At 40.6% G+C, this 25,434-nt stretch overlaps 1 protein-coding gene across 3 annotated transcripts in view; it reads right to left on the bottom strand.

Moving 5' to 3' along the window:
* Positions 1–25,058, bottom strand: part of NREP (neuronal regeneration related protein) — a 29,180-nt gene extending 4,122 nt beyond the window's left edge. Inside the window, exons 1-4 of one of the 3 annotated variants that reach the window (XM_060091851.1) lie at positions 24,958–25,058; positions 24,524–24,565; positions 23,168–23,236; positions 1,861–1,938 (exon numbers count right to left, since the gene is read on the bottom strand). In XM_060091851.1, coding sequence (XP_059947834.1) covers positions 1,861–1,938; positions 23,168–23,170 — 81 coding nt within the window. In that variant the 5' untranslated portion in view covers positions 23,171–23,236; positions 24,524–24,565; positions 24,958–25,058. Of the gene's footprint in view, positions 1–1,860; positions 1,939–23,167; positions 23,237–24,523; positions 24,566–24,697; positions 24,751–24,957 lie in introns of those variants that run through there. The other 2 variants (XM_060091852.1, XM_060091853.1) reach the window with 2 other exon arrangements.
* Between the last annotated feature and the right edge of the window lie 376 nt (positions 25,059–25,434).

Here is a 25,434-nt window from a genome sequence, read left to right as displayed (position 1 = left end):
AGACACAAAGATGTCTTACCCCCCACAAGTAAGGCCCTGCAAGAATTCATACACAGTGTCGTATCTTCCTCCATCATCCACCATATAATGGTCCCTACAGGACTGAGGAACTTGAGTAATCCAGAAGGCTGGAGGAGGGGATGTGCTCCTAGACGTCCCTTCGCTGAGGTACCTCAGGTAGGATGGCCCTCTCTGCTGATGACTGTTAGTATATGAATCCCCCAGTTACTCAATAATGTGCTTTGGGCCAAGTAAGCCAAGATTGTTTTTCATATGATTATGCAAAGACGTGCTTTTCCAGAAGGCAACAGCTAGAAAAAGGACAAATATATTATGCTTGAAATACTATTCATATATTTAGAGAGGAAAGAACTCAAAATAACAGAAGACCTGAATTCCAGGATCCACTATGCCAGCCCCCTGGAGCATACCTCAATGCAGGCAAGGCCTAGGACACAGACTGGCCTTCCAAGAGGAAAGGGAGGCACTATTGACCTCATTGAGGAACTTGGCCAGTCTTGCCCCTCTGGTTGATGCCACCAGTATCAAAGAGAGGACCTCTGGATGCCTCAATGGGGCACGAACTAATGAAAAGACTATACTTTCCCCCTTCTCTTCCATAATCACATCTTCCCCTCAGCTACTCAGGGGAATTATGCCTTGAGGTGGCCCAGTAAAGAATGTCTAGACTATATGGCGCCCCCGGTGGTGTGGTCCTGCTGAGGAGGTGGGGTGTGGGTGTGTTTTAAGTAAAGCTGCAGTATTTTAGCACACCTCCACTCCAACTCTACAAGATCAGAACAACTCTAGGTCAGGCAGGGCCCAAATCATTTGGTTCACCTACTTTGCTGCCAATGATTTCGACCTTGACCTTCAGAAATTCTCTGAAAGATTAAAAGTGATTTAGAATTGTTTTCTTCCAGTGCAAACTGCCAGTAGACATAATCTCTTTAACTAATGTCTGCCTGTTAATAAAAGATAGGAAATTGCTGAAACCATTAAGGGTAAGTAAGATAGTTTCCCAAAGTTGAAATGATAGTAGTAGCTGGGGAGTCCTCTCCATTGGTCAATTACACTTAATTTTTAAATGGAAATTTTATTTTCAATGGACTCTACTTTTTTTTTTAATTGCAAAATCAATAGGTCAGTGGTAAAAAGTACAGTCCTCCTTGCTTAAGGTCAAATTGATATTTACCCTAACAGGAAAGTCCAAAGGTATCTACAGTAGAAACTGGTAAATGTTTTTGTTGTTGTTGCTGTTTTGAAATGCTGCTAAAATCTAAAATGTAAATTTTACAAATTTTCTTAAGGCAGAGAATTGTCACGCCTTAAGATGTCTGAACGATGAAAGCATGTCTATAGAAAATATTTTTAGGCTAAAAATTAGAAGAAAAAATACAACAGCTTTTTTATATTCTTTCTGTTTTGTTTCATGGGTAATCTTATCAGATAGTCAGGTATTATTACCAGACAAAACTGTCACCATCTTATACTTTTAAGATATCTTTTAGTTAGATATCTCATATTTGAGTTTATCCACCCAGGAATGGAACAAATTAAAAACCTGTAAAAGGTACATTTGACAAATTGGTTCCATGATTCTTAAATGAAAATTTGCTTTGGACTTTGGACTTGTCAAGAAAGATAGTATGAACTGTAAGAGTCACGGGACTTTAGGATATTCTTTTTCTTTTTGTAGTATATGTTATTTCCAAGGTCATAATAGTATCAGGTTAATGGATTATTATAGTAGACAATAATGAGTATTAAAATTAGAAATAATTGGGTTTTGAAAAAAAAATTGTTTCTAAATGGAAAAAAAACAAAAAACCTTAACAAAATGTCAGCTAGAGATCTTACCTTAGGAAGCCTTCCCTCCATTTCCTTGTTTGGAAATGGTTCTTGACTGACCCAGACAGAAAGCTCTGGGTAATAAACCTAGAGAGACATAAAAGTACACACATTCAGATTAAAAACTGGATCCACTCTGAAACCACTTGGGAACAGCTTAATGAGCTCAATTCTCCTCAATGGTCACTTATTTGCCAATTGCAACTTAGAGTGCTGGGGAAGCCCGTCCGCTCTTTCAGACTGTCAGTGTGCTTCTGAATGTACACTGCACTCAGGAGAGTTTTAGCTCAATGTCTTCCAAGACCAAGTCCAGCAGAGCAGAGATATCAATCAGTGCTATCTTTTAGCATGCAAAGTGGTAGCTTCATGGCTTACTGCCTGAGCAAACTAAGGCACTGGGGAGGCCTAATTTTCAAAGCAACCTGTGATAAGTATCCTTGCAAAACTCCATGTTTATGAGATAAATGTGTCATGTACCCACCAAACACTGTTAAATCCTGATTCATTTATTAGAAGGCTCAATTATGCACAAAACATATGGAGGAAAGGAAGAAGCAGCCTGCATCCTCCCCAGATCCACACGTCCGCTGACAACACACTCTGCCCAGCTGCCTGAAAGTAGCCAAGTGTCTCAGAGAGGGGCAGGGCAGGGGACTGGTGGCATTGCCATGAATGATTCAGAGAATGCTAGCTGTTGTATATGGGGGTGGGGCAGGGGTGTGACGAGGTGGAGAGTGAGTCCCACTGAGCAACTCTTCTTTCAATATTAAAAAGAGTTATGACCATCCTAAGAAGGTTGCTGACCAGCTCTTCTCCATCTCTGGTAAAGGCAGGAGTAGGGGGATAAGGACTTAAATTACAACTACAGATTTAGGTCAGCTGTAAGGAAGAACTTGGCATAAGAATTGTTAAATTACTAAAAGAATTTAGAGAGGAAAACTGTGAAATCTTCTTTAAGAAATTTAGAAACCGAATCCAACAACCATCTGTCAGGGCTAATTTACATTTGATACAGCCCTGCTTGAAGGGAGGGGAGAAAATTAGGTAAGATTCCCTCCAGATCTGATTCTCTAGATGCTGTAAATGAGCTTCACATTTAATAAATAATATTAAGAATTACACCTCATTAATTGGTTAACAGACTTGTATGTCTTTTTTTGTTTATTTTTGAAAGCACTAGATGTGGTAGCCTAATCATCGGGCTGACTGCAATGTTTTCAATGTCCCAATCAGTCACTTTGGTCAGGGGGTCTGAGGCACAAAATGTGACGGCTGTGCCGGTTTTGTGGGAGAGTCTAACAGAAACTATCTTTGCTCAACCCCAGGGACATTTATGGCACATCCCACTGTACGAAGCAATCTTGCATGCATTACCTAATTTAACCTGAAGGTAAGTTGTAAATAGGTCTTATCATTACAGAGAAGAGGAAACTGAAACTCAGAAAGGTCACATGACTTGCCCAAAGTCACACAGTGTAGGATAGGACTCAAACCCAAGCCAGGCTCCCAGGTTCTGAAGCTGGGTTCTTTCCGCCATCCTGATGCCCTCGAATTATTCCAGAATGCAAATTGTCTACCACCTCTCTTTCAAAATTACACCAGTCCACAGCCACCACACACATTTAGGTCTTAAGTATTTGAGAGCTCATGCTACAAGAACTGGGCCTGTTTTCTGACTTTGGACTGGGTCTGCTTTCTGGGCCATGCGGTTCCCCCAATCGCAAACTCCTGCCTCTTGCTCAGCTTTCCCTGCTCTGCTCAGCTCCTTCTAGGAGAACGCCACCATCTGCCTTGTTTGGGACGAACAGCCACCACTGACATTCCCCTGAACCAGGAATGGGTGAAAAAAACAAAACTGCAATCTTAGATACACAAGCTTTGTTTAAGGCTTAAAAGAAAGTCACAGCACACAGAATCCCACTTTGGGAAATTATAGGAGATCTCAAATTGGGACCTACTGTAAATTCACTTAAATAAATAGATAAAAGACGATGACATCTCTACATTACTGCTTTTCAAGGCATGCTTTAAATATAGTTAAAAACATGACACATATTAGCAAGAAATAATATTCTACTGTAAACCAAAAACATTGATAGAAATACATGTAGAAACATAGTAGGCACATGGATGCAATGAAAAGCAAAATCAAGTAAATGTTGTATCTGTTTTCTTATGCTTTTTTATGATATTCTACTTTAACAAAATGACACTACATTAGTATTTAACTTCTAGGTCCAAAACATGAATACTGAAGCCACCCAAGTCTGATCTGTAGGGAAAAATAGCTTAACCGTCAGAAATTATTATACTTACTGTTACAATACTTATTACAAGTTTTTTTCCAAGAACTTTCCTTTTTTAAAGAAAAACAGCCAGTGACTGTATGCCAATGAGTATCTGCCAGCAAATCCATAACTAAGGAAACTTCCTTCCCTACTTCAAATTTGTTCTTTTGAAACGTATTAATTTAGCTACAGATTGACCAAGGGCATTTCTAATTAGGCATTTTTTTAGTGTGTGAATCATAAAGTAATCAGTGTATATGTTAGGAAAAATAAATGTCACTTTGGCCTTGTGGTAAATTCATCTAGTCTCCTTCTGAGTCAGCATTTTAAGCCAAAAATGGCAGGGACATATAAGAATCTCAATTACATTCTTAACACCTGTCTGGCTGGTCTCTAAGAACTCAGTATATCCCTGGACACAGAATCTAAAGGGGAATAGTTAAACTTTTATTTTTTGGTTTTGGGAAAAGGTGGTAGATTATTAGAAATATATGCTACCTACATTACAGCTTTGTTCATTCCTATACCTGTGGTGTTTTGAAGACTCAACATGAAGGACTTAAGAGGAAAAAAATCAATGACAATCATTATCCTTACTCTCAAATAACTTAGAATACCTTTGTCCATGCAGTTATTCACCATGAGTTTGTGAAATACCCACAGTGTGCTGCACACAGTTAGATTCTGGATATCACAAGAAGAGAAATAGAGTTCCTGAGTCCTAGGAGCTCAAATCAAGGGGCAGGGGAGGCAAACAGCAGGGGCGATAGATCCTCTAAAAGATCATTTTAAAGCATGTGCTATGGGCTGAACTGTGTTCCCCCCCAAATCCATACGTTGAAGTCCTAACCTCCAATACTTCAGAATGTAACTGTATTTGGAGATAGGGTAATAAAGAGGTAATTAAGTTAAAATGCGGTCATATGGGTGGGCCCTAATCCATTATGACTGGTGTACCTATAAGAGGAGGAAATCAGGACACGTCTACACAGAGGGAAGACCATGTGAAGACACAGGGAGAAGACAGCCATCTACAAGCCAAGGTGAGAGGCCTCAGAAGAAACCAACCCTGCTGACACCTTGACCTCAGATCTCGAGACTCCAAAATTGTGAGAAAATACATTTCTGTTGTTTAAGCCACCTAGTCTGTGGTGCTCTGTTTTGACAGCCCTAGGAAACTAACACAGTGTGTTTTAAGTGCAATTTAAAAAAATGTATAGGTTATGTCAACTGTAACAGCGGTTGGAATATCTATCAACAGATTTAAAAAAACAAACAAAACCAACATTTAGCAAGACATCCACTAGTGCTGTCAACAGAGGAAATAAGGGTGGCAGCGAGGGATCTGGGAGGGTATGTGATGGCTGCCAGATGCAAGCCAAGGAAGACAGAAGGCTGAGGGGTAAGGATGTAATGAACTCTGTGCAGGGAGGCGCCTCCACGGCCAGATCTCGCTACAGCTCTCAGTGGCCACAATAGTAACAACACAGATGCAACCCCACAGGCTGCTGCTTACCTAGTTCAGAATATTAGAAGCTGACAATGATCCTGTGATAGAGGCTTCTGAGTGCTGATAATATGTGGGTCAGAAAAGAGGGTAAGTTGATCTATCTTTCTGGAGAGCATCTGTTCTTGCTGGACCCCAAAGCTGTTCATTCTTCTTGGTATTAGTCAACTATGCTCCAAAAGTGGACACATGGTTTAAATTGTATCCCTTGCATTCATGTTTCTGGATTCAAGTTTGTGTTTTTCATGAAGACCGGTTAAACTAACGTTTCCTCTCTTAAACTTCACCAAGTTTTCTCTTGGTGGTGGTGGTGTGAGCACCTCAGAAATGTAAGCACATGGGAATCCCTCACAACTGTCATTTTATTAAACAAGTAAACCAAAGTTTGTCTTAGTCTTCACAAGAGAAGTGTGTTCTCTTAAAACTGTCTTCCATATATAAAATAAACAATTGTTTGTTTTTGCTCAAGTAAACTCCTCAAACCCTCTCGAATATTGCTCTTCCAGATGTCAGGAATCAGAGAAGCAAGCCTCAGCAATGAAGAAAACATCAGTATTTGTGAAAATACAGAGGGGATGAAATATTTTAATGTTTTAAATTGGAGAACATGCAAAGGTTTTGCTTGAATTCGGGGGAAGGTTGAGTGTTTATGCTCATTGAATATGTTAGTCAATGCATCTTTTTCTATAATGCTACATTTATCTCATTGATGACTAAACAACAGAACATGAAGAATCATGTTGGTTTAAATACACTAATCATGATAGATATGTATTTAGATATCCATGAGCAATTCTTAGTTAAAACCAATTTTTTTGCTTTCAAGTATACTTAATATATCTTAACCCACTAATATAGTTTTTTTGGTTTTTTTTTTTTTTTGCGGTACGCGGGTCTCTCACTGTTGTGGCTCCGGACACGCAGGCCCAGCAGCCATGGCTCACGGGCCCAGCCGCTCCGCGGCATGTGGGATCCTCCCGGACCGGGGCCCAAACCCGTGTCCCCTGCATCGGCAGGCGGATTCTCAACCACTGCGCCACCAGGGAAGCCCCCCACTAATACAGTTTTATGGAGAAAAGGTACTATTTCTTCCTGATTCCCTTAAATGTATTTGATGGTTGGGCATTTAAGTTTCAATTGTCTATCACTGCATACAAGTTTAGAAGAAAATGCTCATGGTTTTTGCCTTTTGTAATCTTTATTTCCTTCTTTCTTTCCAGGCTTGTTTTATTCTCAGGGCAACGCATAGTGAAAAATAACTTCATTTTTTAAAGTCTATAAGACAATTAGCTTGCAATGATTATTGCCAAATTAGAATTTGTCCAAATTAGAAAAATAAAATGTGGAGGAATCAGAGACCACTCAGGCAAGGTACCCCGGCCCCTCAAAATGCCAACTAGATTATCATTCAAATCTTTTTTCTAACCTCTCAAGTTTTTCATGGCAGAACTTGCTATTTATTTTCCAACAGTACAGTCCACATACAGAATCAATCTAACTGACATGCTTCCTATCACTTCTACCATACTGCATGTAAATTTTGAACTATATCTATTTATTACCTGTTTCTAAATTCGTATTTTCCTCTGCTCATTTACTGTCTTTATCAATATTTCTTTGGGGAGACTGTTACATTAGAACAATCTTCAAAGCAGGGTCATGGCTTTATTTGGAGCCTAAATATACCACAGACATATATGCTGCTTACTTCACTGGTTAACATAACTTCTCAGAAACCTGCTATGAAGATGTTGCATGGCTTGCTTGTTAATGGCCATAATTATAATATTATTGTCTACCCTTAGTGGGATTCTATATGCTTAAACAATGGGCTTTTTATGACTTACCAAGGATAGGTGCCCACCCCCAACAATTAGGAGAGGGAACTAGAGCGGCAGATGTCCAACCTGCGTAATTAATTCTTTGAGCAGCAAAGGAGTATATTTTATCATCTCTCTGCCAATGTGTGCGTGTGTGTGTGTGTGTGCGTGGACCCATGTTCTATTCTGCCTAATTGGCTGGGAGGTTGTGAAACCCAGTACTGTAATACAAGGAGAATTTATGTGCACATACATGCTCTTCATTTCTGCAAATACTCTTTGAAGTGGTGCTATTAAGAATCTCCCTCAAAAGCCAGTCTTCTCCCAGGTGTTACTGGTCATGGGAGAGGGCAGAATGTAAACTGAAACCATAAATGAGTTACAAGGTCATTTTCTCTGAACAGCATTACATCAAAGATTAGATGGTGCCAAAAGATGATGCACTGAGCTGTCTCTCTAGAGACCTACTCTTAGAGATCTGCCTAACCTTGTGAATGCTGCTTGGAGATGGAGTACACAGTGGAGGAAATGACCTGCAATTAGAAGACCAAAAGATAAATATGCAGAACACTGGGTCATTCAGATAGTGTACGTCACCTCTGCAGATTCTGGAAAGTAAAATAAAAGTGTTAGTTGGTCCCTAAGTTGGCCAACATTCTGGTTTGAGAACTAAGTGAAACATGCAGCGACCTTACTTAAATACACACACACACACACACACACACACACACACACGCAGGAGCTGGCTGTGGTAACAATGGGTAATCACAGAGAAAGACTTAACAAACACCTGACTGTTGCACTCAACCACAAATGCCCTCCTGCTAGAAAGGAAGGCATGGCCTTTTAGGGCACTGCTGTATTACAACACCTGCTGACACTCTCGGTTTTTCCATGGCCTGGTAAGTTCTTAATCTGTAGAAATGAGGGTGGGAGAGACAACCGGGTTCATAGCTCACAAACTGGTTAAGCCCACTGGCATTAACTTTGCTTTGGGTGCATATGTTTACTATGGGCACAGAAAATGTCCACATTTTATTACTGTTATGCAGCAGATTATGTTACTGCCCGTGATTACAGGTCAGGCAGGCAAAGGATTCATATCTCTTTACTTTGTGAGTTGGGGTGTTTGAAACAAGCTGTGTAGAGTTTAATAGTGGAATCCTCTCGATTCCCTCTGCTGGTTGTGAAGCCATCTTGAGAGGCTGCTGATGAATATGTGGGAGCCTGACAGCTGTGGAATTTCATTTCTAGATTTCAACTAGGCAGAGAAAGGAAAAGGAAGTCTCCGCACTGGCAACAAAATGAAAGTGTTTACGTGTGAAATTAATCGTCAGCACAAAGAGCTTTCACAGTCACTCTGTTCCACAATATAATATTCTGCTTGTTTGGCTGCTGAGTCTTTTAACATTTGATTTCTAAGAATAAGAACAAAGACTTAGTTAGTGGAGCAAGGAATCAAGTCAGGAGCAAGCCACAAAAGGTTAACAACATTACCCAACTCTGCTTTGTCACCCCTCTTTGAAACCATGCGTTATGTGAGTTTGGGGGGTTTGGGTGGCGTGTGGTTCAAGGCAGGGGTGAAGCAGTAGCTGGCGAACTCAGTGTGCTGAACCCGAGGTCAGTTGCAAACGTTTGTATTGTGCAAACGCCTCTCGTCCCAGCCTCATTCCTTTCCAACAGGAACATGCTTAACACAAAGCAATCCACCTAAAGCCTCCATAAATCCAAAAAAGGGAGTTACTGATCGAGGAATTCTCAGATTTCTGCCAAGGCACCCTCCCCTGGGCTGGAGGTCAGCCTGGTACAGTAATCAGAGCCAAACTGTGGACTGGACTCAGGGAATTAAGTTCAACACTTCAAATCTAGACTTTTAATGGGCGATTTTTCTTTTCAGTGATGAAGACAAAACAAAGTACAAAAAGCTGATAACAGCCCAAAGTAAACCAGGAGAAAAAGTACAAGAAGAAAGCTTGGAAACAAATCTCATAAGGGATATCTAAGAAGAGATTTTCTGAACAAAGGGAAAAAATAAAGCAGCTTTTAAAAACTCTAGTTTGAGATTAAGCAGTTTGTGAGTGAACAGTAAGAAAGTGCAGGCCACAAAGCAAGACATTCGTTCTTTTCAGCAGAAAAAAAACACTGGCCTTTGTTAACTAGCAAGAAAAAAACAAGGCCCCTCAGGCATTTAGCACAGCATAAGCTTCTCCTTGCCCCATGACCTCAACAAATATGTTAATAAAATCTTTACCTCCCTGGAGTGGAACCAGAATAAATATTTACTTAACACATCTGAGTTCTAAGTCTGGACCACCTTATTCCCTTATATAAATTGGTTTTCATTTGTAACCAAGAAATCAGAAAAACACCACATCTTGCAATGTTTCTCCTACTTTTAAGGTGAAAGAAAAGAAGAAAGAAGGAAGGATGAAAGGGAATGAAGGGAGGGAAGAGAGGAAGAAAGAAAGAGAGAGAGCAAAAGACTGAAAAACAGGAAAACAAAGGAAGGAAGGACGGAAAGAAGGAAAGAAAGAAAACCATATTGGGCCCCAGTGCACCAAACTGCACTTATGAATTTTTGAACTGTATTCTCTGCCACAAATGAGAGTCACGCTGTTGATATGCTTTCCAATACTAGACATCTGGAACTAGCAGGACTTTTTCCAAGCACATTCCAAGGTTAATAGGAAACATCTAGACTTGCTTTTATTAGCTGGCTTGAATAATTTTAGGTATGCTGGGTTTCAAATAACTATAAGAAGTCTGATTTCTACTCACCAAGAATACTGATATTTCTTTCCTCTTGTCCTGAAGTTACTGCACTATCCACTAAAATCTTATAAAACTTTTCACCAACAACACAGAAGAATAAGTCCTCAAAACTCAGATTTCTTTCGCTAAAGCCCTCAATCAAAGGCTAGTGAAATAGGTATTTATTTATCTGGACATAAGGATTTGGGGTTTTTCTTGATCTGCATGAATGATGAGATAGCCAGTTGCTTTTGACGAGCTTGTGGACACTTCAAAGCATTCCTATTGATGACATGAGCAAGACTGACTTTTCCAGAAAGTGTATTTTCTCCCAAAGTGCTCATTCCGAAAGAAGTTATTCTTGCTTTCCGTCAATGCACCCTCTTCTGCTGGCAGCTGCAAACCGCTCAGCATTTAGCAAAACACATTTCACAGTTCAGTGCTTGTCTTGCACCGTCTTGGTCATTCAAAGACTGATAACTCTTCAACAGCAAACAGCATCATAACAGATCACTAAATTTGGAGGAAAAATGGTTTCTGTTGTGGAGAGGGTGTAATTAAAATTGGTTTAAATCAGAGGCTAGTTGATTATCTTATAAGAAGTTTGGCTTTAAAAAGGGGGGAAATATAGCCAGATCCATATCTGCATGCTGTAAGTGTTTAGGTCACAAACAGGGCACTAAGAGGCTCCCAGTAACCTGTCCTCTATGAAAACTGGCAAAAAACTAAAAGTACAAGAGGAATAGAATAAGGTTAGGATGGATGTGCCCCTGTACACCACCTGGATTTTCAGCCCCATTGAGTACAGCCTGGTCTGATTCAGTAGAAGTCTTCTCCCTGACAAAGGCTCAGTCAGGCAGTACCATGGGAAGCAGAGAAGACCTATGGGGGCGGCCACCAACCCAAATCGACAAGGTGTTTCAGTACTTGGAGTCACCCAACAAACACCTCAAGAGTTGTGAAGATAACTGCAAAAGGAATGCCAAATTAGGAGGCTAAATTCCCTGGGAAAGGGATCACATATTCCAACTGACGCGAAAAAGCCAGCTTTGGAAACTCAGAACTTCATTCCAAGTCCTGACTGCATTCTGCGACAACAGAATAAATTGATATTGACATCTTTTGGGCTTTTCCCCCTCAGTCCTTCTTCCATTGCAAACCAATCAGCAAAACTATACTACTCCAAAGGAAGAGAACTGCGAGCAATGCATGAGGGTCGTTGGAACCCACACGGGCAGAGTATGTAAATTTGGAGACCCAGAGTTTTCCATGGCAATGCATACTAGAGGTCATTATAATTTTTTTTTTAAATTTTAGGCATGTTTTCCAGGCACACTCATTTAATCCTCAGGGTGCTGTTGCAAGGACGAAGTGCATCAATACCTGTAAAGCCATGGCAACAGGGTCCAGCACACAAGGACTAAGTGGATCTGGGGTAGCTGTTATTATCATCACCCTCACAGTCTGACAGATGAGAATGCTGATGGGGAGCAGTCAGGGAGCCTGCCCAAGATCACATACCCAAGAAATGGAGAAGACAGCATGCAAACCCAGCCTCTCTTCTCAGAGAACACGGTCTCTCAATATCGATCTTCTCTGCTATTTCCCCAGAGCTACCTGCAGTGGCGTCATGAGGCCCCTGAGAGCTGGGGCCTGTTTTCAACCCCCAAGTAGGTGCTGAGCATCTCCACTTAGTGCCCTTGTGATGAAATTTAGATAAATTTCTGACACCTACTATCAAGAGTAGTTTTCTCAGAAATATTTGTTACTCTGCCAGCTGTGTTTCTGATAAATAGCTGCCCTCAAAAATAACTTACCTAAAAAAATCAGCACTGTCTGAGGGCACAGAGGGTGTGCTCATCCACGTGTCACTACAGTAGTTGGGAAAGACTACTCTTAGAGCAGCAACTCTCACTTGGCTACATGAGGGCTGCGGATCTAATTAAACCCAAGCAACACTCGTCACCGCAGTTTTGTCTTTTTTCAGTTTTCCCTGGAAGGAAATGTTCAGCACAATACAAATATCTAGCAAACACTGCAGCTAATTACAAAGGGCATTTGCTGAGAAACCAAATGGTTTTCATATGACCCCTAAATGAACTCTCAAATGACTTCTTCTCTGATGGCTTAGTAACGGACAGTCTAATTCAGAATATTTTTCTTTCATCAGATGCCTTTGAAATCATGTTCACTGTAACTTTGCTTTTCAAAATTTCAATTTCAGAACAAACTGTTTAGTCAAAGGAGAATTAAACTCTTATCTTTACCAATGATATGCAGATATACAAACCATACACTACATATAAATATAAAGTAATCCTAATTGAAGAGGAAGAAAATAAACACTTATTAGACCAGAGAGGCAGTGTGGAAACTACTAAGAATGGTAATTCAGAAAGAAAAAAAAATGTAACCTGATTCCATTTGGAAACTTTTAATCAACGTAGTAGAAATGCAGTCAGTACTAAAGACAGAAAAATGGAAAAATAGAGATCAGGGAACAAGCCAATTATTAGTTATTACTATCATGAAGGTAACAAATAGAAAATAACAAGGAAAGTAGTATCTGATCCTCAGACTACAGGCAGAGTACCGTATTCAATCAGTCAAAGACATAGTGCCCCTCTGGGTTTGTCTGAACAACATAAGAATACTGATCAAATTGGTAAAAATTCACATTAACTATCGGATGAATTGTTTATATGATGCCAAAAAAATTTAATTGAATTTCTGATTGAATTGATTGTGACAGTGTAGACAATTAATCCTGTAAAAGAAAATTAAAGTTTCAAAAGGGGTCCTCATGAAAAAAAAAAGCATAGGCTTAATGAAGATGAAATGAAAAGATATGGAGACTTGACTCCCAGACCTTGATAACAAGATCAGAACAATTTAAGATTCTATTATCAAGAAGTGAACAAAATATCCAAAGGCCAGAGGCATTCTGTGATGCATAATTAGACCTAAGTCTCCACAGGGCACCATGAAATGGAGCCTTAGTTGCGGTCCATAGCATCTAGGCTTTGGAAACAGTCAAATCCAGGTGACTAAAGATCAAAATTACAAAGATGAGAAGGACTCCAAGAAGATGTGGGCAGAATTTTTGATGCTCTATTAACTGAAGTGGTTGAGTAGATATATTAATTGATTATCCAATCAATAAATCAAGAAATAGTTACCAAGTACTTACTTTCTGTGAAGCATTTAATATTTAGTAGGTAGCCTTCAGCTCTAGAGAATGAACATATTATCAAAGAAAATGTCCCATTACCTTGGGCTGGAAGTGCCAAAGTAGCAAAGAAAACCCTTTTTTTTTTTTCTCTCAAAAAAGTCTTTTAGAGCTAAGCCACCAAATCCTGGATATCTATTCAGGAAAGGAGAGGGCTAGTTAATGAATTCATCTTTTCAAATTCTAATTCTCTTAGCCATGCAACCACAGAAAGTACATGAGATCGCATCTTTCAAACAGTGGATCCATTCCCTGCCCAGTATCCATTCTCTCAGCCAGTGTTAACTGAGTCCCTACAACGCAGCAGGCACTAGGCTAAATGTTCAACCATGTGCTGCCAAACCCACATGGCACAACAGTGCACGCAGGTTCAGCAACCGCCTGGCAAAGGTGCACAAGAACAGACTCTCCCCTCATGGTCTCAGTAAGCCTTTTGGTAACTTTCACTATGACGACAATGAAGGACACGAAACAGTCCTTCTTAGTAAAGTACTTGATAACAATCCCTTCCTTGGGTCATGTTTATAAGTATCTTAGTCAGTAAGTTTTATTCATCTAACTACAGACGCTAGTTTTTCCTTGACAGTTCTGAACGCTGGCTGCCAAACACGCAGTATCTTCTCCTAATTTCTACTCTTTCCTGTCCAAGAATGGGTTCTATATCCGACACTGACTTTATCCAATAAAAGTGACCTCAAAATGTCTGGACCCATTTTAAACACAACTTTTGTAGATTTCTCCCTGTTCAGCCACTGGACTGCAGTATTTTTCCCTGCTGGAATTGTATCAAACACAATTCAGACAGGAAGGCTGTTACCTGCCCCAGTAATCAAAGGACACTGGTGTGTGATGGTGATCTGAGTAAGGGCTGGAGTGGAGAAGGGAGAAGAGCTAGAACCGGGCAACGACACCAAAACTTCTGTGCACGTTATGAATCTCCCTCTTGTTTTAATTGCCTATTGGTATGAGTCTCTGGCTCATATTTTCACTGGCAACAACTATTCAGCCATTCTCCCTTTCTTTCCAGTCAATGGCTCTGGTTCCCAATTTCAGCTTAAACGGGGCCAAGAGACCTTCCTTTCATCGAGCACATTCTCTTAAATATCTTCTCCTTCTCCTTTTCAAACAGGAATTATGTTTGTATTTTAGTCTATGAAAGTGAGGATAAACAAGGATAGTGTAAAATCAAGGGTTTAAAAATACTTCCAGCTAGATAATCCTAACACTTTTCAGGCACAAAGCTTAGACTGGAAACCATCCTAAGGTAATAAGAGGCAATCATTTCACTTATGAAGATTTCATTACCTTGTGAAACCAGAGCAGATGATGCTCTACCGTCATGAATGCCTTAGTCAGACTGCTGAGAGGCAAACTGGGACCACTGGCAAAACACCATTGATAACCTGGAGCACAAGGGCACCCCACAGCCAGTGTTCTGGATGGATGTGTGACTCCACCCTAAAGATGAGAGTCCTCTTCCAGCAGACCATACTGAACTAACCTTCTGGACACTTTCAGGGCCTCTTCTGTCTAAAGAAGTGTACAGGAAGGGAGCACAGAACTACAGAGCTGGTTTTGTATTGTGCTTAGACTTCACTTAACTCTCTCCTTTTACCTCCCTAACACACACTGAGCCTTCTTTATTCAATGAGAGGGGTTTTCAGCAGCAAATTCATCACCTGTCCATGGTGATCTCATTTCCTGGGTCATACATTCTACAATCTGCACTGTCGCGACCCTGCAAAGTGTTGAGCTATTACTAGTTGTAAATCTCAAGGTGAACCACCCGGTTCCGCCCAGAAATAACAGATCTCCATGTATCCCTGAGCTCTGACTCATTCATTTATTCCACAGACATTTATCGATTACTAAGAATGTGCCAGTTCCTACACAGGTACTGGAGCAGTGGTCAGAGTGGTTCATGGAGGTGCAATCTATTCTAACGTCCATGAAGGTTAGGGGTTCCTTCTACTTTGTAGGAAAAGAATGCCAATCAACTTCACTAGCTGTTCTAGAGTTCCCTCTCAATGATGAAACTTTCCCACATCTGAACTCACCATCCTGGTAGAGGAAAGGGAAAAAAATGAGGCATCACAGCCTCAACTGCTATCATAAAAAGAGGCCTGATGTTCACTTACTAGTGGTCAGTGTTCGTGTTTCAAGTTTACAATCTTGGAGGGTAGAAAAGCATGCAGAAAGAAGCCAGCTACAAGTAGACTGTTGTGTGATGAGTGTACAGAGGAGCATGAGATCATTCCTGCTGGATGTCCTGGGGTGAGTTTCGTGGAGGAGTTGTCATTTAAATGCAGTCTGGAAGAAGAGCTTTATTTTGTCAGGAGGAGCATTCTTTCTAGGACTGAGTAAGCAAAGGCACAGAGGGAGGGCCTCCTGGGGCATGTTCAGAATAACAAGTGGCCTGGTCCCTCTAAGAAAATATATGCTATAGTAGCTAGAAATAAAAGATGAGTTCACATAGTTCCTGGCATGGTTACCCAGACACAGAAATTAAACTTATGAAGGTTTAAACACCCAAGTTGAAAAAAAAATACTTGAAAGTATGAGGTGGGAGTATGGCTTAAGGAATTCAAGGAACAGTGCTTACCTATGTCACTTACTGAGAGACTTAGGGGATGAGTCCAACCTCATCTGAAGGGGCCAAAGGAGCCGGTAAAATCATTTCATATTGAAAAGCTTGCAGCTGATGCCTTCTGAGTCTGTGCTGTTTCCAGAAGAGATTCCAGAAAAATCCTTCTTGGTCTTGGCTTTCGCCAACTTCTGTGTATCATGTGACAAGATTCCCTTATGGTCACTAGACTACTGACTAAATTAGTAACAGCCTGTAGGCCTCAAATTGTAAACAATTTTATTATGGTGATGTAAGTGTTGGCTTGAACTTTGAATACGTACATCTGGCTAATCAGGAAGAAGGAGAGAGAGAGAACCAGCTGGGTGCGTGTGGTTACAACTGATTAGCACATGGCTACACCCAGTTAGCCTCACAGAAGGGACGCATGGGGCCTCCTTTCATGCAGCTGGCATGGCAGCAACACCCTCTCTGGCCAAGTGGACACTGACGAACCCTCTGGCATTTACCAGAGAAGGTGCTGCCACCTTCTCCCAAGAAAGAGATTAAACGTGTGCTCCCTTCCCAATTCCTTCCAGCTAGGGAGCGTCTTTCTCTTCCACCACTCCACCCTGACCCAAACACAGTGACAGGCAGCAGTAAATTAGGCTGACAATCGATCAGAAGGTGTATGTGAGGGAGTGTGTGTGCCCTTTTCTGTTGGGCACAATCAAAACGCCAAGAACCTGAGGCAGGCTGGAACCTGAGGGAGAGCCTCGGGCCATCTCCAAGATGCCCGCTCAGTGGCTTCCTCTGGCTCAGCACATTAAGTCCTCAACCTCTAGGTCGAGTGTGTGAGGTCTGTCTTTGAGAGCACAGAGGCCCTAAACAGGAAGGAGGACGTTCCCTACTGTAGTAAAAACGCATTACGCTCACTCCTGTAAGCATACTTTACTTTTATGAGAAATATGCTTTTCTCTCAACTAAATCTACCGGAATATTCTTAATTCTTCATTCACTCAATATTTGTTAAGGAGTGATGCTAAGCCCTAAAAATCTTAAGAAGGCATAGTACCTGCTCTCAAGGAGCTTCTAGGTTTCAAATTTTGTGCCGACTCCAATCAGTTGTTAACAGAACAAGATTGTGAGGATTTGGAAATCATATTCAGGGTGAATAATAATAATGAGCGTCAAGACACCGATTAGCGATGTCTGCCACAGGTATATAGCAGGAGTCAGTGGTGGCACACATGCCATACATTTGTCATCTCTGGGTCTAGCTGAATTTCTACCTCCTTAAAAAAAAGTTTTCGCCTATAATCCCCAGTCCCCAATAATACCACTCTTCTGCATCTTACAATTTAGCACTAGATTATACTGCAAGACAATGTTTAAATTTGTCATGCATATTAGTCTTCTTGCCACAACTAAAATATAAATCCACTGAGGGCACTGGCCAACTGTGCACTTTCCATAATGCAAAGAACTAAGCACAAAGAAAATACTCAAAAAAAAAAAAAAAAACTTGTTCAGCTGACATGGGAATATATGCATAACCCTACTGCTATCTCTTCTCATTTTCTTCAGTACTTTCAGACATGGCATCTTTGTTTTCTTGGGACCATTTTCAGAATATCACAGAATGAGATTATACTGGAAATAAGTAAAGGCTTTAAAGTTCCAATACTGGGAGCAAAGGTCCTCCTGGATCCCAGAGGGGATTTTTAGGATTCCAGGAGAAGCTACTGTGAGTTTTGAGTACCACAGCTGGATCAAACCTAGAGAGCTAGCATCGTACCGGGTTGTTCAGAGTGTGGCTCTAAACACCGGCAAAGGTGAGCAATTGCAAGCCATTCATTTTTGGCAAGTGGCTTTATGGCTTAAGCACAATTCTTTTCTCCTGTTAATAAATAATGGATGATTTCCCTGGTGGTGCAGTGGTTAAGAATCCGCCTGCTAATGCAGGGGACACAGGTTCAAGCCCCAGTCTGGGAAGATCCCACATGCCGCGGAGCAACTAAGCCCATGCGCCACAACTACTGAGCCTGTGTTCTAGAGCCCACGAGCCACAACTACTGAGCCTGTGTGCCACAACTACTGAAGTCCGCGTGCCTAGAGCCCATGCTCCACAACAAGAGAAGCCACTGCAGTGAGAAGCCTGCGCACCGCAACAAAGAGTAGCTCCCGCTCACTGCAACTAGAGAAAGCCCACCTGCAGCAGTGAAGACCCAATGTGGCCAAAAAACTAAAATAAAATAAATTTATTAAAAAAAATCAATATGCCATTGAGGTACATTAAAAAAAAAGGAAAATAATTTGCTGTGGAAACTAAAATTACACTCACTTCAACTTCCTAGCTCTTTAGAAGAATGGAAGGATACAAATTACTTCTAGTCCACCAAAACTAAACAAGATTAAGTCATTAATGATGAATTTTTTGAAAGTCCAACTTTCAGATATTAGCATGTATAGACCAAATATTTACTGAGCTTCTAACATATATTTAATACTTTATTAAGCACTGTATATGAAGTTTATAAACCCTCTGGGAGCCTATAATTTAGCTGGTCAGTGAAAGAAATGTATGTGATCCAACTAACAAGTAATGCAGGAGAGTATAATCTAGTGTTACACTAGGTTAATACCATGTCATTGCTACTAATAACTGAATTGATATTTAGAATTTAGTTGAGAGCCATGCTAATGCTTAAGTCCCAAACCATTAGAGCTGCTAATACTGTCATGCACTAATAGATCAGTTTCAGGATCACTGCTGTTTTTTTAAACCACTGAGATGAGAGATTCTTGAAGCTGTCCTTAGGTGCAAAATATGTCCAGAAATACCCATTTCAGATAAATATAGAACCAATAAGTAATATTTTTAGTAACCGTAATTTCTACAGCTGTGGGTTGAGATTTATAGTTAACCTGTTTTCCAGTACAAAGCAAAGGAGTGTTTTAAAATTAGAATTTTTAAAAAGTATCTTGATCAACTAAGATGACACAGTCCATGTACATGCAATATATTTTCTGGTATATTCAAATTGGACTTGCTGGTAAGACTTCCTTATTGCTAGTCTTTTCCTATATAACAAAGGAATTATTCAGATAATTCAGGCAAATCCCTCCCACTCCTACCTCACTCCAGCAACATTTTGAATAGCCAAGATGAATCAGACAAAAATCAACTTTTTTTTTTGTTTTAAGCATAATTATTCAGATAATTATCTCAACCCTCCATTTCACTTTGGTTGTGAGAATAAGACCTTAAAAGACTTTCCAGCCAGAAACAGCATTTAAAAAAATATGTACAAAAAAACCAAAACAAAACAAAAAAAATATGTGCGAGAGCAAGGAGGCCACAGTACTTCACTCCAAGGCTCCCAGTCAGTCCAATGTAAGTGAACACGATGTATAAGACTCATCATCTGGAGGTTACTCATTTGGCTTACTAAAGTATTCATATTTTAGAAGTGTATTTTCTGATTTTAAAGTATTCATCTTAGGGTTTAAAATAAAGTGAATTCCTTCAGTGTATTTATGAAGATCTGATTTACATGCCAGTTTTTAAGAATTGCATCAGGTTAAAATAGAAGAAACAAACAAACAAAAAAATAGAATGGTACTTTAAATAACTGTTTATTCCAAGATTTCTGCCTAAATATCTTCTCCTGCCTGAAATATCTATTTAGTTCAAGAGGAAGCAGGACTGGGGCTAAACCCAGATAGACCATCCCTACTGTCCTCATTCCCCAAACAATTCCCAATTCTCCCCTCACAGTGTGCTAGAAGGCCTGGTGAAAGAGAAGATAGTACCATCTAAAATTACCCTCCTAGGTACTTTTCAGCATCTCCACAATCAAGAATCACTAAGCAACTTGTAAATTTACATTCCAAAACCCAACGGCACAGCTACCAACAGGACCTCATCCCTCCGCAATCTTTGTATTTTTCTTTAAACAAGGAAACCTTATGTTAATGGAGAGATTATTGAAAGAGTCTCCTTGTAAGCCCATGAATGCCACTTCACAGACTGTACAGAAAGCAGAGCTCTATGAACGGTACAATGGAGTCAACTCATCTTTTTGAAAAGCTCAGCATCGGTCTTAGAGAGAATCTAAAATTGTTCCAATTCCTAGGTCTCTGTTAAAACATAATGAGCCCATGCTTATGCCACTGTGAATCTATGGCACATCCATACTTGGAGGCAAGTTTACAGCACAGAGGGTAGTCATGTTGAAAATAAGGACTTACTCTTGACATTGAATTAAATAATTTAGTTTTTCAAACTATTCAATAAGACCCATCTACTCATTCTGAAGTATTTTCTTCTCAGTGATGTACCTGAAGCAAGTACCTTTAAAATAAAACAGCTAAGTAAAACCAAGGACCCATATAAAATATAATCTTAGAAATTAAATTTAACAAAAAGCCAAATATAAATTAAAGAAATGCTGAAGATTTCTCCAGACTCACAATATCTTTGTTAATTGCAGAGAAGGGGGTGGTGGGGGGACTAGAAAAAGGTATGCTTACTAGAAAACTGAGGGATGAGTTATTAAAAAAAACATTCTAGAAAACTAAGATAAGGCAAACCACAGTCAAAATTAAAACTTTTAACAGTCCTCCAAAAATGCACAACCCCAGATGAACTGTAGTCTATGTAAATGGTGCCCCCTGGAGTTGTGCCCAAAGGGTCCCCTACACAGAATACAATGTGATTAACGCCTTGTACTGTTAACAAAGCAGTTGTATTTTTTTGATAATGCAAAAGGCACATTAGTATTCTTTAGTGCCTTCAAATTATCGTTGTGAAACATCACTTTAGGGTATGTCAAATGTCTAAATATTGAATCACTCTGTTTTGAATTCTGGAGTCTACTAGTTAATTTCTTACTCTGGAATGAGTTGAGTATAAATTTGTATTTGGAATAGGCCCTTTACTAAGCAGGTCAAATACATTGAAATTAGATCCTCTTTAATGTTTTAAATTATGTAAATGGAAGTACACATTTAACAGAAAAGGCATGTTTGTATATTTTCTAGAGGTGGCCAGGTGTTAACTCTATTGCTTCTCTAGTACTAATTTCTATTGTATACGGGCTAAGTCTTTAAAAAGCCAGTTACAGAGATCAGCAAAGTAATCTGTTTTAATCAAGGAAAGAAAATAACTTCATTTTTCCAAAAAGGAGAAAAGGAGGTATAAGACCCCTCTAATATCAGTTTTAAAAAAAACACAATAGAAACTTTTTTTTTTTACATTAGAATGTGAAAAGACTTTGAAGACCTCAGACCTCCTGGAATAAGAGAATTGCTAGAAAGTTACTTGGAATCACCCACGGACAATAACTGTCGGTGGTTTCATTTCAGGCAATGGGCTTGTGCCAAAAGGGACTGACATCTTGATGAAAGGATCACCAAAAAGTTGTGAGAATTTTTCCATGACTCAAAATCCTTCCAAGAGCAACAAATTGTGACTTCTCATTCTGCCACCATACATAAACGACAATTGTAAGAAAGTGACACATGTAGTAATAACTTGAATTTGCTCTTCAGCATGCAAATCGTTCCAACTTTCATTCTCGGCTTTGGCACACATGCTTGCCTTCCACAAAGCTCACTCCGCTCACTACTATGGAAACATGATATTTACTCTTTGAGCCTGATCTATAGGGCTAGTTTTGGCAGAGTCAGTGGTCAAATTGATGTTCAACCAAACTGGTCACCTGACATATCACAACACACATGAAACTTCATGGTCTATCTATGGTGACACAAAGGGTAAGGTTCTGGGATAAAGAGCTACAAGACAAGATGATGTGGCCAGTCACAGTAAAAGATAATTAAATAAACAAAAATACTTTGTAGCAGTTTAGTTTATTACCATCCTAGAACTCTATGACAATGGCTAGTTAGGAATTTAATATGGAGTTAGGAACCATTTGCACAAAACCTACTGATTAGTTTAGTTTTCTGTTCATCCCTTTTGCCTCCTACCTTAAGTTCCTCAATTTGGTCATTATCAATCTATGTCCAAACAAGATCTATTTGATTAGGTGCTTTGACACCCACCTGTTGAAATGACAGGTGAGGCATACACAAAAAATAAGAGCTTACTTATTAACAGAATTCAAACAGAATTCATTTAACAGCTTCTGATTCATTTTTCTCGTTGGAAGCTTATACTTGGATTGTTCTCAAAGAAAACATCAAGTACATCGGATTCAATTTTGATTCATTAAATTCCTCCCTCGTTTAAAAGAAAAAATGAAAACTAAATTTGGAAATCACACACTCTAAGTGGCAAAGAGGTGTTTTAAAGAGCATAAACATCTGCAGTAGGACATGCTGTACTTAAGTGAAAAGTTTCATGACATTTCTGTTCTATTTTTCAGTTCAACTTTATTTCCATAAAGGAAATTTTTCAAAGAAAATTAATACACTTATTCAACTGTTTTTAATGTGTATTTCATCTATTTCTTTAATCAGTCATCAAACACTTAACTGCCTCCTCTGTGGATCATAATGCTTGTCAGAAATAGTTACACTTTCATTTAGAGGATAACATGCTTACCTTCTAAAACTGAGCAGATATCTCTCATAAATGAAGTTATAAATCAACAACAAAAAAACACTAATTATGTTTGAGATAAAACAGACAGTGTATTAATATAAAAGTCCATGCTCTATGTATATATTGCTTTTAAAGACAGCAGATTCTGTAGCTGTTGGATTAGCTGGACACAGACTCCTACTTTTGAGGATAAGTTCTGGCTATCTCTAATAGAAGACTCATTGCTTTGTTTGAGCCCTACTGCCGCCCCCTCTTCCACGCATGTCACAACATATCACTCTTCTTAAAGAACAGAATGGTTTCTGTTGTTGGAGTTAAATAAATCGTCACTTCTGAAAGAGGAATTTCAGTTTTCTATTCAAAATGATTGAAAATCAAAAGACCTAATCCCTAATTCACTACATCCAGTTCATATAAATTGCTGTACTGCAAAGCTCTCCAGGCTAGAGACAGAACCTTTGAAAGGTCAGATGGGGTAGGAACAATGGAGGGTTCAGGCAGGATGAAGGTGGGTGGTTGATATTTATATGGAATAAAGACTGATAAGAAGCAACTGAGAATCTCCTCTGATGACCAATGCTTACCATTTTGAGAATCCTTAACAGTCTTGGCCTTGCACCCTCCCTCTCTTCAGTCCAAGGAGACCAACCAACCTGCAAAATATGTTTAAATACAGTAGACAAATTGCCCCACCACAGGTCAGCAAATGAGAAAGCCTGTTTAGAGGCTACAGACAAATAACCATTTTCTGTGGTTAAGCTAAGTTACATGCAAATTATTGTCACCACTGGGGCTTCTGAAAGAGCTTTTCAATCGGTCTGTAGGCTTAAATAGGGGACAAAGGAATCCCTGGTACCTAGCTTCCCAGAGTCCTGGGCTATTCTTAGTGTTGGGTTCATCTTTAAATTGCAGGAGTTCAAACTTAAAAGTAGAACCAAGTGATAAAAATAGATTGTTTTCTGGCTGCTCTTTGTTCCCAGACATACTACTGGCAGTATATTTGCAATCAAGACAGCAGAATAGGAATCAGCCTTCCACCGCGTAGTGTAATGCCTCAGAGTGGATATTTTTGGAAATGGCACTGCATTACATAACCTTCCGTGCTTAAAAAAAAAAACTACACTGAGGGGGAAAAGTCAGGAATATACACCATTATGCCCTTCTCCCTAAACCAAATAAACATTAATGTACATGCTGCAGTGATTTTCCTTTCAACCTTTGTGTCATCAGAACACAGTTCTTTTGTTAACATAAGTTAAGACAAAAATTAAAATGAATGGAGGAACTAAAAGTTCTCAGGGTATCTTAAGCTCTTCGAGTTTTCCTATAATGGTATTACAGATACATATAAATGTAAATCAGATTATTATCATCATCAAGCAAAAAGCAGTCAGTTATTTTTAAGCCCTCCCTCCCCTGAAGTTCAACTGCTTTATAAGAAAATGCAGGAAAAAAAAGTGTTGCAAGATCGAATGCCTGGAAAGACCCCAGGAGGCGACAGAAGCTTTGAAAGAGTAATAAAGTCTAAGGATGGAGGGACACAAATTCATTTTATAAAAGGCGCGGGGGTGGGGGGAGGCTTGCATGCACCAAAGTGCATCTCATGAAAAGAAACAAAACAGTTCCTAACAATGCTTTATGAGCAAGAAGAACAAAAATTAACCACACCAACAAGCAAAAAACCCCACCCCTTCGCAAAAGAATTCTCCCTCTTAACTTGTGCATTTTTTTTAAAAAAGCCCAAGTTAAATTCCAGCCTTAATGCAGTAGGACCCAAAATGCCAGAATTTCTCCAAGTACACGCTTCAGCTCTTTAAAATTAAGAGGGAAGAAGCATGAACTCTGCAGGGTTGAAGGGTCCAGCTAAGAGCAACGGCAAGAAATCGACACAAAAGAGAAAGCAGCGCTCCCGGCCGGGGATGGGAATGGCATATACTTACAGACAAAAGCCCCGCTCCCTGTTCACTCTCTCCTCTCTACACCTGAAACACAAATGTGGATGAAAAAGGGTATCATGCTAGAAAGACAGCTGGGGGATGGGGAGAGGGGGCAGGGGGAGGGAAAAGGGGTGGAGGAAGAGGAGGGAGGAGGGGTAAGGGAAACAAAACCCAAACCAGCTTCACTTCCAAGAAGTGCAGCCTTGGAAAAAGGAGGGGAAGGTCTCCCTGCCTCGCGCTCTCTCTCTCTCCAAGAGTGTGTGTCTCTTTCTCTAAGAGTCAGTTTCTTTCTCTCTCTCTCTCTCTCTCCCTCTCTCTCTCCCTCTCTCTGCTGCTAGTGTGCTAGTGAACAATGAGCTAATTCTGATGGGCTGGTGCGGCGCCAGCGCCCCAGCCTTGCTGCCACTGTGCTGCCGCGGCGGAGCCAGACTGCTTACTCGGCAGGAATCGGCGACTCGGGGCCCGGTCGGCGAGCGGCCAACGAGCGCGCGCCCCGGCCCTCGGCACCCCGGACACCCCACTGCCCCCACTGCGCTGGCCCGGGCCTGGGGGACAAAGGGGCCCGCAGACAGGCGCGCCGCCCCGGCCCCGCCCCCCGCAGCGCGGCGCGCACTCACGCCGGCCCGGCCTCTGTTGCCCCGGCGGGCTTCTTCGCCTCGACGTGCGGTTGCTTTTCAGACAAATAAGGAGGCGGAGGAGGCGGTTTGGGGGCGAGCCAAGCGTGAAGGCGGCCAGGGCGCTGCATAGCCCGGCGGCTGGCCAAGGCCGCGGGGAGAGGCGGCGCGGCCCGTACTGTAATAATAAACCTGCAGCAGAGGGCATCTGAGGGAAAGAGGACGGCGACGGGCGGCAGCCGCCTTCCCTTTTATGTGCCTGTCCCGAGCGGAGCAGAAAATGGTGCCCGCGGCGGCGCG

Source organism: Mesoplodon densirostris, chromosome 3 (genome assembly GCF_025265405.1).
Source record: "Mesoplodon densirostris isolate mMesDen1 chromosome 3, mMesDen1 primary haplotype, whole genome shotgun sequence".
NCBI lineage: Eukaryota > Metazoa > Chordata > Mammalia > Artiodactyla > Ziphiidae > Mesoplodon > Mesoplodon densirostris.
This window is presented reverse-complemented; position numbering and strand designations above follow the sequence as displayed.